Source organism: Scyliorhinus torazame, chromosome 16, assembly GCF_047496885.1.
Source record: "Scyliorhinus torazame isolate Kashiwa2021f chromosome 16, sScyTor2.1, whole genome shotgun sequence".
Classification (NCBI taxonomy): Eukaryota; Metazoa; Chordata; class Chondrichthyes; order Carcharhiniformes; family Scyliorhinidae; genus Scyliorhinus; species Scyliorhinus torazame.
Genome location: NC_092722.1, coordinates 56,932,887 through 56,947,121, shown reverse-complemented (window position 1 = coordinate 56,947,121; position 14,235 = coordinate 56,932,887). Strand labels below are relative to the sequence as shown.

General features: G+C 48.1%; 1 protein-coding gene across 4 annotated transcripts in view; it reads left to right on the top strand.

Moving 5' to 3' along the window:
• The window catches only part of kif17 (kinesin family member 17), a 164,113-nt gene that overhangs the window by 67,028 nt on the left and 82,850 nt on the right, over window positions 1-14,235 (top strand). For all 4 annotated transcript variants that reach the window (XM_072478507.1, XM_072478506.1, XM_072478504.1 and 1 more), the window contains exon 5: window positions 5,735-6,187. In XM_072478507.1, coding sequence (XP_072334608.1) covers window positions 5,735-6,187 — 453 coding nt within the window. The remainder of the gene's footprint in view (window positions 1-5,734; window positions 6,188-14,235) is intronic.

Below are 14,235 nucleotides of genomic sequence, written 5' to 3'. Positions count from 1 at the left end.
TTTAAAAAAAATCAATTTTAGGTCCAAAATGGATGACCTCACATTTGCCCTCATTGAAATTAATTTGGCACAGTTTTGCTCAATCTGTTAATATCTTTTTGTAATTTTATCCTCTGCCTACACCAGTGATGGGCAACCTAGGCTAGTGAGTAGGCCACATGAGTGGCCCTCCATCGTCTCAGTGGGCCGCAAGATTGAAATCAGGTATGTTCACTAACTATGACCCTTGAATAAGATTAAATACATTTAATATGCGCCAAATATTTCATAATGAGTTATAGAAAATGCTTAATCATTTGAACTGTCATCAGTTTCAAATGGTAAAAACAAAATCCTCATTAGATGCAGAGGAAGCGCACAACTCTCACAGTCAATGCTGTACATAATCAGCACACACCTCACTTCATGTACCCTTGCTTTACGTGGGTAATACTCCAGCATACCGGTAGGAAAAAAGCTAAGCAGATGGAAACCAGCGGAAAGTGCACGGGCAACAGTCAACAAAATGTCTCATGGATTGCACTCAGGACCCTGAGGTCCACATGTGGCACCCAGGCTGCAAGGTGCCCACCATTGGGCCAGAAGTCTGTTGCGATTCTCTTTTCCTGGGTATTCCAGCAGCGTGGAGTGGCTTTAATGGGAAATCTCATTGACAAGCGGCGAACGTGTAGAATCCCGCCACCAGGAAACTGCACGCCGCTGAGAAACGCGCGACTGGGGGACTTGACTACACTATTTTTAATCACAGCTTTATGTCAGTGGTAAACTTGGATATGTAGCTTTCTATCCATCACTTAAGTTGGTAATAAATACAGTGAATAATTGAGTTCTCAACACAGATCCACATATGGCATCACTAGTTACATCCTGCAATTAGAGTTGCTCCCATTATCCCTACTCTCTGTCTGCTGTCATTTGGGCCATTTTCCTAATGTGCTGTAGTGATCTGCTTAAGGGCAGGGCCACTGCTCACTTATTTACACCTAGCGGTCTTTTTGTTTGTAAGAACCTTTCATTAGAACTTCCCATTTTTAATGTCAGTGAGCAAGGAGCAATATGACTAGGGTAAGGTGATTTCCTGTTGCCTTCCCCAGGTGTCCTTAAAGAAACACAAGTCCTCTTCCCGAAGGATCCTTGGCTTGTAAGCAGCAATTGTCCCTCAAGGGTCTAGCTCTTCCGCCATCACCACTGAAGATTCACTGGTTCTGCCATTAGCCATGGCTCATAACCCTGAGCATGGGACCCTGACTGGGCCTGGGGAGATTCGCAAAAGGACAGGGATGTCCACCGCTGAGGCTCATGTGACCCTGATACCCCTCAATTTCCCATTTCAGATCAAGAATTTGCCTTTAATTCCATGAACTTCAACTTTATCTAATGGTCTCTTGTGAGGGACATTATCAGTTGCCTTCTGGAAGTCCACATAAATAACATCCATAGACATTCCCCTGTCCCCTACTTTACTTCCCCTCTTCAAAAAATGTTATCTTCAGATTCTTCAAGAATGACCTATCCTGTGTAAATCCACTCTTGCTCTCAGTGACTATCTCAATTTCAAGATGTTCAGACTTTCTATCCTTAAATTGTGATCCTAGTATTTTCCCAAAAGCAGATAGGCTAACTTGTCTATAATTCCCTTGTATCCTCCCTTTCAACCTTGTTAAATAGAGGAACGATATGTGCAATTTTCCAGTCTAAAGGAACAGTTCGCGGACAGAGAGAACTTTGGAAGTGAGGACATATACAATAATTTCCTTGGGCGAAATTCTCCGGTATCGACGCGATGTCCGCCAACTGGCGCCCAAAACGGCGCAAATCAGTCGGGCATCGCGCCGCCCCAAAGGTGCGGAATGCTCCGCATCTTGGGGGGCCGAGCCCCAACCTTAAGGGGCTAGGCCCGCGCCGGACGAATTTCTGCCCCGCCAGCTGGCGGAAAAGGCCTTTGGTGCCCCACCAGCTGGCACGGAAATGACATCTCCGGGCGGCGCATGCGCGGGAACGTTAGCGGCCGCTGACGACATTCCCGTGCATGCGCAGTGGAGGGAGTCTCTTCCACCTCCGCCATGGTGGAGACCGTGGCGAAGGCAGAAGGGAAAGAGTGCCTTCACGGCACAGGCCCGCCCGCGGATCGGTGGGCCCCGATCGCGGGCCAGGCCACCGTGGGGGCACCCCCTGGGGCCAGATCGCCCCGCGCCCCCCCCAGGACCCCAGAGCCCGCTCGCGCCGCCTTGTCCCGCCGGTAAGGTAGGTGGTTTAATCTACGCCGGCGGGACAGGCATTTTAGCGGCGGGACTTCGGCCCATTTGGGCCGGAGAATCGCGGGGGGGGGGGGGGTCCCGCCAACCGGCGCGGCGCGATTCCCGCCCCCGCCGAATATCCAGTGCCAGAGAATTCGGCAACCGGCGGGGGCGGAATTCACGCCAGCCCCGGCGATTCTCCGACCCGGCGGGGGGGTCGGAGAATCTCGCCTGATCTATTTCCTTTTAAATCATGGAATGGAAACCATCTGATCTTTCCAGACTGTCATTATTTTTTCCATTACTGTTATTTTCTTTATATTAATTATTTTGACTCCCAGTTCCTGATTCAATAGCAGTTTCCTTGGGCAATGTTGCATTCTTATCCTCTTCCATTACTAAATATTAACACAAAGTTATTATTCAGTGTTGCAAAATATTGCAGATACTGGAAATCTGAAAATGCTGGAAACAGCAGATTCAGCAGCATATGCAGAGAGCGGAATTCAGGCTCTGAAACTTCAAAGGGCGGGTCACACAACGTGATGGTGGGTGAAATCTGATTGAACTTGCCACGCCAGCAGCGTAGTTTTTCAAAAATCAGGTGGCCATTTTTAAAGGCCATCTCAGTTGGTGGCATGGTAGCACTGTTGCTTCGGAGCGCCAGGGTCCCAGGTTCGATTCCCAGCTTGGATCACTGTCTGTGCGGAGTCTGCACGTTCTCCCTGTGTCTGCATAGGTTTCCTCAGGGTGTTCCGGTTTCTTCCCACAAGGCCCAAAAGACCTGCTGTTAGGTGAATTGGACGTTCTGAATTCTCCCTCTGTGTACTCAAAGAGGCGCTGGAATATGGCGACTGGGAGCTTTTCACTGTAACTTCATTGCAGTGTTAATGTAAGCCTACTTGTGACAATAAAGATTATTATTTTAGTGCACAACAGTTCACCAGGAACTGGCCCTGGGCATTGCCGGGCATGATCCCCCCCTGACCGATGTGAATGGATATTCCCATTGGGGGGAGGGGGGGGGAGATTCAAGCATAGAGGCCTGAAGTTATATGCTAATATGGAAATTAATTCACTACATCACTGGCAGGGGAGGGGACAATCATGTCACATGTTTACATTGGTGTGAAATGCAGTTTGGACATCTCACAGGATTTTCTGCTTCCGTCGCTGAACCCGCCTGATGAAAGTGGGAGAGAACTGAGGAAAGTTGAAATGGGGTTTGAGAGTGGAGGGGTGGGAGCGTTAAGGCTGCAAATCCCCATCCCGCTTCTCACTAAAAGTCAATGTACGTTTTGCTGGTTCGCCAAATTTTCCATCCTACCATGTGTGGGACTGAAAAATCTTGGCCTAAATGATTGAAGGTTTAAATGTACAAAGCCAAAGGAAGTGGTAATGAGACAAAAAAAGAAACAAAATTTGTGTCTAAATGAAGTGTGAATGGCTAGATAGTAGCTGTAAGAATGCAAAGTGATTCCCTTAAAATGATTAACTAAAGTAGCAATCGTATTGAGAGGCCATAGGATGACTGATTTGACAAATGGGAAAATATCATATGGTTGCAGTATGGAATTCCCTTTAGAGGAACTGACTTTGGAAAGAGGAGAGGGATCCTTACCCTCCATGTAATCAAGCTATGCCTGTGATGGGAGTGTTCAATGCTGATTCAGTACCTGGAGTGGAAAATATTACAAGTTTTGCAACAGTGAAATCCTTCATCTTGATGAATTCTGCAATGTAGTGCCTGTAATCCTTGTGGGGACTCTTATTTTACCTACTAATAAGAATCAGTAGTCCGGTTGGTGGGAGGTGTCAAAAATACTACTTTATTATTGTTAATTACAAGCTGGTATACACTTGAGTAAGAACTGAATAAAACTTAGAAACAAAATATCAAACAATACATAAAAAATTCAAGCACATGTCAAAAAGCATTAAGCACAAAAGAAATTCACTTTAGCACAAACATACAGATAGATGATTCAAGAATTCAGGAACAAAGATCTCGACCACGAGGTCTTACTTTTAAGGGCATTCTTATCTCTGGTTTAACCCCTCATTTACTTTCATTAGCTTCTAATTCTCAGCTGAGAGCTCCTGGTTTGTTCAAATGAATGTCTGTTACTTCGAGGATGATTTGTTAATCAAACATTGGACATTACTTAAGATTGACTGGTGCCTATCAAAACTAACTTGGCGTCTGCGTGCACAGTCTTAAAAAAAGTACTGGATATGTTTTCTACCATTTTGCTATGTCTCATAGTTTGGAGGAGACCTTAAGAATTGATTAGCTGATTAGGCAGAGAACAATACCTTCTCAGTGCTGAATATACTGGAATATAATGGTTAATTCTAATGAAATGAAATGAAAATCACTTATTGTCACAAGTAGGCTTCAAATGAAGTTACTGTGAAAAGCCCCTAGTCGCCACATTCCAGTGCCTGTTCGGGGAGGCTGATACGGGAATTCATTATATTTCATTATAATTCATTATATGAGACAATGATTGAGTTCCCACAGTCAAGCCACTTTTTATATTTTGCTTCTTTAGCTATATGCATTCAACTAGCACCTATATGAATACAACTATGAATAAAACTAGACTCTATCACTAAAGTAGCAATCTTATTGAGAGGCCATAGGAAGACTAGTTTGTCATATGGGAAAATATCATATGGTTGCAGTATGGAGTTCCCTTTCAAGTTTTGGAAAGAGGAGATGGATCCTTACTCGCCATGTAATCAAGCTATACTTGCCCTGGGAGTGTTCAATGCTGATTAAGTACCTAAAGTGGAAAGTATTACAAGTTTTTCAACACTGAAATCCTTCATCTTGATGAATTCTGCATTGTAGTGCCTGTAATCCCAGAGAGGCTGAGATCAAATCCCACCATGGCATAAGGTTGCCAAATCTGGATGGATTTATTCATAGAGGTTTCATCAGAAGACCATCCACCCCAAAAAGTCCTTCTTTTTCATTTTCAATAGTTCTATGACCAATAAATTACCGAACACATTTTTTAATGACTCAATGTATTTACTCAAGGGCTGATTGCAGCAGTGTCCATCGTGTTAATCTTCAATTCTTGGAGGGGTTGGCAACCATACAATGGTAGCTTGAGAATTTGAATTCAGTTTAAAACACAGGTTTGGTGAAAAAAAAGCTGGTATCAGGACATGACCATGAAATTGTTGGATTTTAGTAAAAGCCCATCTGGTTCACTATGTCTTTTAGGGAATGAAACCTGCAGTCCTTGCGGTCTGGCCTATATGTGATCCCAGTGACCAATGTGTTTCACTAACAGCCCTTTGAAGGCCAACTAAGAATGGACAATTAATTTTAGTCTTTCCAACAATACCCACTTCATTAATAGAATTGGCAAAGCCTAAAGGACAAGCTACCTGCCTTCCTCTTCAGTTGGGAAATGACTCAAGACATATGGACATTTTGATAAATGAATAATTGCCAAAAAAAATGTCTATCTTTCTTGCAGATGATAATGGAAAAGACCGCATTCGAGTGGGAAAGTTAAATCTGGTGGATTTGGCAGGTAGTGAGAGACAGGCAAAAACTGGAGCAACTGGAGATCGACTAAAAGAGGCTACAAAAATTAACCTGTCACTATCAGCACTTGGCAATGTAATTTCTGCACTCGTGGATGGAAGATCAAAGCACATTCCATACCGTGACTCCAAACTGACACGAATGTTACAGGATTCCCTTGGAGGCAACACGAAAACTCTGATGGTGGCATGCCTATCACCTGCAGACAATAATTATGATGAAAGTCTCAGCACTTTACGATACGCCAACAGGGCAAAGAACATCAAAAACAAGCCGAGAATTAATGAAGATCCAAAGGATGCTTTACTCCGAGAATATCAGGAGGAGATTAAACAGCTGAAGGCACTCCTAGCCGGACAGCTTGGGAATGATAATTTATCCAGTAAGTACTTTCTCTTCCTGTGTTCACTAAAAACTCCATGTTCAATTATGATATGAACTGATGCAATCCAAAATCACATCAGCCAATAAGCAGAAGGCTATTCCATTAGGTGTAGAATGGGTGCCACGTCCAATAGTAAATTGCCCCAGCAGGAAGCACATATATCTATCATAAAAATTTGCTAACTCTTAAGTGGGCGGCACGGTGGGCGACTGGTGGCACAGTAGCTAGCACTGCTGCCTCACAGCTCCAGGTATCTGGATTCAATTTCGGCCTCGGGTGACTGTCTGTGTGGAGATTGCACTTTCTCCCCGTGTCTGCGGGGTTTCCTCCGGGTGCTCCGGTTTTCTCCCACAGTCCAAAGATGTGCAGGTTAGGTGAAGTAGCCATATTAAATTGCCCCGTAGTGTCCAAAAGGTTAGGTGGGCTTACTAGGTTATGGGGATAGGGTGGAGGCATGGGCTTAAGCAGGGTGCTCTTTCCAAGAGCTGATGCAGACTCGATGGGCCGAATGGCCTCCTTCTACACTGTACATTTTATGCTTCTATGATTCTAAGTACTTACATAACTAGGTAAGTGATTCAACAGCGTCAAGTTTGTCAGATGAAATAACATTTTTAAGTCTTATCAGTTTGTGTGAGCATGGTCTTAATATTTCAGAAATCATGATTGGATTTCAATTCTGAGGCAGCAACCTACTGCCAGTTCAGTTCTGGGTCCTGAATCCACATTCCAGGTGTACTTTTCGCTAAAATATGCAGAGTGTGCAGTAGGCAGGAAATGCAGCATTGAAGCCGCTTGCACCAATGACAGATTTCCCTGCCGAATTGTTAGCAAGGGGGTGGGTCCCATGATGTCAAGCTGATGGGGAAGGCTCTGATTGAGCCCATCCTGCCAGCAACTTAGTTTTTTAAAGACGAGGGGCCATTTTTAAAGCACTGATGCAAAAAAATTGAAAACCGCCCTCTCCCCCCTCCTCCATACAGCCCCATGCTACATCCCACCCCTCCCACAGAAACAGCTGCCGAACCCCATTACAGAACACCCCACCAGGCCGTGCCGGATATGACCCCCTCCTCTGAACTCCTCTGGCAAGTTCTGCTCACCAGGTGCTCACCTTAGGTGACATGTCAGAATTTACATCAGCGTGAATGGATTATATAATGGAGGTGGGATTGTCAGGTATAGAGGCCTGATAGTTAAATGTAAATTTATTATAATAAAGATCCCGATCCTGAAAACCCAGCTCCCTCTGCACCTCAGAGCTCCGCAATCTCTCACCATTTAGATAATAAGATTTTTTTTAAATTCTGCTAAAATGGACAATTTCACATTTTCCCAATTATACTCCATTTGCCAGACTTTTGCCCACTCATTTAACCTATCTATGTAGCCTCCTTACATCCTCTTCACAATTTACTTTCATCCCTATCGTTGTGTCATCTGAAAATTTAGCAACAATACCTTCAGTCCCTTCATCCAAGTCGTTTATATAAATTGTAAAAAGTTGAGACCTTAGCACTAATCCTTGTGGCACTCCATTCATCACATCCTCCCAACCAGAAAAAGATTCATTTAAACCAACCCTGTTTCCTGTTAACTAACCAATCTTCTATCCATGCCAAATGTTGAGTGTGAATGTTGCCACAGTCCCAGAGGACCATAGGCTGGTCTGCCCTTTGAAAGAGAGCTGACTAGTGGTCACCACATCTCAGGTGAGGGATAAGCTTGTGAAGGCAGGGCCTTCATGAATAACCTCAGCCAGTACGGGAATTGAAGTTGCACTGTTGCCGTCGCTCCACATCACAAACCAGCCTCCAGCCAACTGAGCTAACCGATCCCCAATATGCTACCCACTACATCATGAGCTTTCATTTCCTGCACCTTACCAAATGCTTTCTGGAAATCTAAGCACAGTACTAGTTCCCCTTTATCCAGAGCACATATGACCCCCGAAAGAACTCCACTAATTTGGTTAAACATGATTTCCCTTCCTATAAAATGATGTTGTATCCGCCTGATTGCGTTGAATTTTTCCAAGTGCCCTCCTATAACATCTTTAATAATGGCTTCTAACGACTTCCAGTGGCGTGGGTGAGCAGGGCGGCCGCAACAACAAGAGCTCCCGCCGGCGGCCACGATTCGCGGCAATTTCGGGGAAATCCCCGAGTCTTCACGCACCCCCGACTATCGTTGGCCTTTGGGGCCGCCACGAGCAGCCAGCGGGGCCGGTTTAAAAACCGGCGAAGAACCCCGCACGGGTGTCAGGTGGCGGAGGCTGAGGCGCCGGGCCCGGCGTGGCAGGTCACAGTAGCGGTTGCGGAGCTACGAGGAGGCCGAGGCGGCAGGCCCGAGGCCAGGGCACTATGTAGGGAGGGTGCTCCACGTCGGATGGCTCCCACCTAGGAAGAAGAAAGAAGATTGAAGCCTGGTCCCAGGTGAATGCAGAGGAGAAAGAAAGAAGATTTAAGGAAGTTTGGTGAAAGTTTTTTTTTTCTCTCTCCCCTTTTTTTCCCAAAAAAAGAATGTCAGATTGATGAAGGGCAGAGGGGTGAAGGGGGAGAGAGGAGAAAAGAAAGAAGATAAAAAACAATAAGCCGCTAAAGGATACGAAGAGCAGCGTCGAAGAAAGGAGGAAACGCGGGTTCGCCGCCGAAGGAGAAGACGAGCAAAAGTGTTGACAGGATGGCGGAAGCCGAACTGCAAGGCGGGACCGCACTACTTACGGTGGAGAAGATGACCGAGGTGATGGCGGTGGAGCTGGAAAAACATTTTGTGAGGCACATGGAGGCCTTGAGGAAAGAGACGGCAGTCGTATTGAGGTCATTGGTGGAGGAGGCAATCGGCCGATGAGGGTGGAGGTGGCAAAGGCATCGGCCGAGGTGAGAGAGCAGGGCGAGCAGATGAAGGAGGCGGAGGAGGCCGTGACACGACACAGCGACCAGATCACCTCGATGGGGGACGAGCTGCGGAGGGTGGTGGAGGTTAACAGAGGACTCCAAACAAAGCTGGAAGACTTGGAAAACCGCTCAAGGCGGCACAATTTGAGAATTGTGGGCTTGCCCGAAGGGACAGAGGGCCCAAGGCCAACGCAATACTTCGCTAAGAAGTTGGCGGAGCTGATGGGGGAGGGTGAGAGCCCCACCCTGTATGAGCTAGACCGAGCTCATCGTTCATTAAGGCCGAAGCCCAAAGTGAACGAGCCGCCAAAGGCAGTAATTATCTGCTTCCATAAGTTTTGTATAAAGGAGAACGTATTAAGCTGGGCGAAGCAGGAGCGTGAGGTGCTGTGGGATGGTACTGCGGTTCGGATCTACCAGGACTGGACGGTGGAGTTGGCAAAAAGACGAGCGGCGTTTGGGCGAGTGAAGGCGGCTTTGTACAAGAAGGGGGTGCGATTTGGTGTGGTGTACCCGGCGAAGTTGAGAGTAACATATAACGCCAAAGACTTTTATTTTGAGACAGCGGAGGGGGGGGGGAAGGGGTTTGATGTTAACAATGGACAGGGGCGGGTCAGGCTTATGGGGCAGGGCTCGGTGGTATGGTGATGGTGGATAAGAAAGGTGGGGGGGGGGGGGTGGTGAGAGACCCCCAGTAAGGATAATCACGTGGAATGTGAGAGGGCTAGGAGGTCCGGTCAAGAGGTCAAGGGTGCTTGCACATCTTAAAAGTTTGAAAGCCGATGTAGCAATGCTGCAGGAGACTCACTTGAGGGTGAAGGACCAGGTGAGACTTAAAAAGGGCTGGGTTAGCCAAGTGTTTCACTCCAGATTTGATGGAAGGGCTCGAGGGGTAGCGGTGCTGGTCAGCAAAAGCGTACGCTTCCAGATGGAGAAGGTGGTGGCAGATCAGGGGGGTAGATATGTGATTGTGACAGGGGCACTGGAGGGGAGATTAGTGGCGCTGTTAAGTGTATACGGTCCCAATTGGGACGATGTGGGATTCGCGAGGAAGGTGTTTGGGGCTATTCCCGACTTGGACACGCATGAGCCGATTGTGGGGGGACGGGACTGAAACTTGGTGCAGGAGCCAAGGTTGGACAGATCACGGCAACGCTCGTTGGTCCCATCAGGGGGGGCGAAGGCGCTGGCTGGGCTAATGGTGGAAATGGGAGGGGTGGACCCTTGGAGGTTCCTGCACCCAAGGGAACGGGAGTATTCGTTTTTTTCAGCGGTCCATAAGGTATACACGCGGATCGACTTTTTTGTGGTGAGGAAGGCTTTGCTGGCTGGAGTCAAGGGGTCGGAATACTCTGCAATTGCAGTGTCAGATCACGCTCCACATTGGGTGGATATGGTGCTAGAGAAGGGGGCAGCGCAGAGACCGGGGTGGAAACTGGATGTGGGGCTTTTGCGGAACCAAGTATTCTGTGAGAAAATTGAAAAGGTAATTAAAGAATATGTAGGTTTCAATTGTACGGGTGAGGTGTTGAAGGCAGTCGTTTGGGAGGCTCTAAAGGCGGTGGTGAGAGGTGAGGTAATTTTGTTTAAGGCCAGGGTGGATAAAGAGAAGTTGGAGCGGCAGAGGGTAATAGATGAGATTTTGGAGGTAGAAAGGAAGTATGCAGAGGATGGGGACCCGGTGAAGCTGGAAAAGAGGAAGGAACTACAGGCGAACTTCGGCCGACTGTCCACCAGGAAGGCGGTGCGCCAACTGAGACGAGCAAGGGGTGCAGTTTATGAACATGGAGATAAGGTATGTTAGCAGGTCAGCTCCGGAGGGAGGCAGCGGCAAGGGAAATTCTTCAGGTGAAGGATAGGGCAGGGAAGTTGGTGGTGGCTCTAGTGCTGATTAACAAGGTTTTTGAGGAGCTTTATGAGAGGTTGTACAAGTCAGAGCCACTTGGGGGAGACCGTGAGATGTAGGAATTTCTAGATGGGTTGGAGTACCCGAGGCTAGGGGAGGGGGACAGGGCTACATTAGAAGGAGCAATAGTGGAGCAGGAGATAAAGGATGCGATTGGGAAGATGCAGTCGGGGAAGGTGGCAGGGCCGGATGGGTTTCCGGTGGAATATTATAAAAAAATTTAAGGATAGGTTGGCACCCCTGATGGTGGGGATGTTTGAGGAGGCGATAGTGAAGGGGGTGTTGCTGCAAACCTTGGGGCAGGCATCGATTTCCCTGTTACTAAAAAAAGATAAGGATCCGACGGAGTGTGGGTCGTATCGGCCCATATCACTTCTGAATGTGGACGTAAAAGTGTTGGCGAAGGTACTGGCGGGTAGGCTGGAGGAGTGCCTTCCGAAGGTGATAGGGGAGGATCAGACGGGGATCGTGAAAGGGAGGCAGCTGTTTTCGAACATTAGGAGGGTTTTGAACGTTGTTATGGCACCGGCGGAAAGAAAGGAAACAGAGGTAATTGTGGCATTGGACGCCAAGAAGGCGTTTGATCGGGTAAAATGGGGTACCTGATGGCAGTGCTGGAGCGGTTTGGGATTGGACCAAGGTTTGTGAACTGGGTAAAGCTATTATATAAGGAACCGAAGGCGAGTGTCCGCACAAATAATATCAGTTCGAGATACTTTTCTCTCCACCATGGGACGAGACAGGGATGTCCTATGTCCCCCCTGCTGTTTGCACTTGCGATTGAGCCGTTGGCCACATCATTGAGAAGTTTGGGAGCATGGAAAGGAATTGTACGGGGGGGGGATAGAGCATAGGATGTCCTTATATGCCGACGACTTGCTGCTGTATGTGTCGGAACCAAGTGCGTCGATAGGAGGAGTATTGGAGCTACTGCGGGTATTTGGGTCTTTCTTGGGGTACAAGTTGAACCTGGACAAGAGTGAGTACTTTGTGGTGTCTCGGCCGGGGGTGGAGGGGCTGCCATTCCGTAGAGCAGGGACTCATTTTAGGTATCTGGGGGTGCAGGTTGCCCGGCAGTGGGGGAGGCTTCGCAAGTACAACATCACTAGTTTGGTGGGGAGAGTGAAAGCCGATCTGGCAAGGTCGGACGGCCTTCCTCTGTCACTGGCAGGTTGGGTACAGGCGGTTAAAATGAATGTGTTGCCGCGATTTCTGTTTATTTTTCAATGCCTACCGATTTTCCTGCCAAAGTCTTTTTTCAGGGAGATTGAGGGAAGGATTACCTCATTTATATGGGGAGGGAAGGTGGCCAGAGTGAGAAATGTGCTGCTACAGAGGGGAAGGCAGGCAGGGGGTTTGGGTCTCCCGAACCTGTTGTACTACTACTGGGCGGCGAACGTGGAGAAAGCGCGGAGCTGGGTCAGAGGGGTTGATTCTCAGTGGGTCAGAATGGAGGAGAGTTTGTGCAGGGGGTCGGGGCTGAAGGCACTTGCAACAGCGCCGCTCCCGATAGCTCCGGGGAAATATTCAGGGAGTCCGGTAATAATAGCTTCATTGAAAATCTGGAGGCAGTTTCGCCAACACTTCGGGTTGGGTTTAGGGTCAAGGGAAATGCCGATTCGGGGGAACCACAGATTTGAGCCAGGGAGGTGGGATGAAAGTTTTCGGAAATGGAAAGAGAAGGGGATTAAGACGCTAAAAGATTTGTTTCTTCGGGGTCGGTTTGCAGGATTGAGGGAGCTGGAAGCGAAGTATGGGCTAGACCAGGGAGAAGTGTATAGGTACATGCAGGTTCGGGATTTTGCCAGGAAGGAGATACAGAGCTTCCCAGCGGAGCCGGCCTCCACATTGCTGGAGGAGGTTTTTTTTTTTTAATATATTTTATTGAAAATTTTTCGATCACAATTTTTTCCCCTTACACATCAAACATGAGAGAAAAAATAAAAAAAATTTAACAGTACATGTAACATAATAACCACAGTCTAATAACAAGTAACTAACCAACATGGTAAACTAATCAATTAACATAAAATAAAACTTTCCCCTCCCCCTCCCCCCCCCCCCTGGGTTGCTGCTGCTGGTCATCTATCTTCCCTCTAACGTTCCCCTAGGTAGTCGAGGAATGGCTGCCACCGCCTGGTGAACCCTTGAGCCGATCCTCTCAGCGCAAACTTCATCTGCTCCAGTTTAATGAACCCCGCCATATCGTTTATCCAGGCCTCCAGTCCGGGGGGTTTCGCTTCCTTCCACATGAGTAAGATCCTACGCCGGGCTACTAGGGACGCAAAGGCCACGACATCGGCCTCTTTCGCCTCCTGCATTCCCGGCTCATCCGCAACTCCAAATAAAGCTAACCCCCAGCCTGGTTTGACCCGGACCTTCACCACCTTCGAAATCACTCCCGTCACTCCCCTCCAATACCCCTCCAGTGCCGGGCACAACCAAAACATATGTGTGTGGTTTGCCGGGCTTCCGCCGCACCTCCCACACTTGTCCTCCACTCCGAAGAACCTGCTCAACCTCTCTCCCGTTATGTGTGCTCTATGTAGCACCTTAAATTGAATCAGGCTAAGCCTGGCGCACGAGGAAGAGGAATTTACCCTGCTTAGGGCATCAGCCCACATACCCTCCTCTATCTCCTCCCCGAGCTCTTCTTCCCACTTTCCTTTTAGTTCGCCCACCAGCTCCTCCCCCTCTTCTCTCATCTCTCGGTATATCTCTGACACCTTGCCCTCCCCGACCCACACCCCCGAGAGCATTCTATCCTGGATCCCCTGTGTCGGGAGCAATGGAAATTCCCTCACCTGTTGTCTTGTGAACGCCCTCACCTGCATATACCTAACAAAGTTTCCCCGGGGCAGCTTATACTTTTCCTCCAACACTCCCAAGCTCGCAAACGTCCCGTCTATAAATAAATCTCCCACCCTCCTAATTCCCAACTGGTGCCAGCTCTGGAATCCTCCATCCATCCTCCCTGGGGCAAACCTATGGTTGTTCCTGATTGGGGACCCCACCAGGGCTCCCAGCACACCTCTCTGTCGCCTCCATTGTCCCCAGATATTTAATGTTGCCGCCACCACTGGGTTCGTGGTAAATTGTTTTGGTGAGAGCGGTAGCGGCACCGTCACCAGCGCCTCTAGACTCGTCCCTTTACAGGACTTTCTCTCCAGTCTTTTCCACGCCGCTCCCTCTCCCTCTATCATCCATTTACGGATCATCGCCACATTGGCGGCCCAATAGTA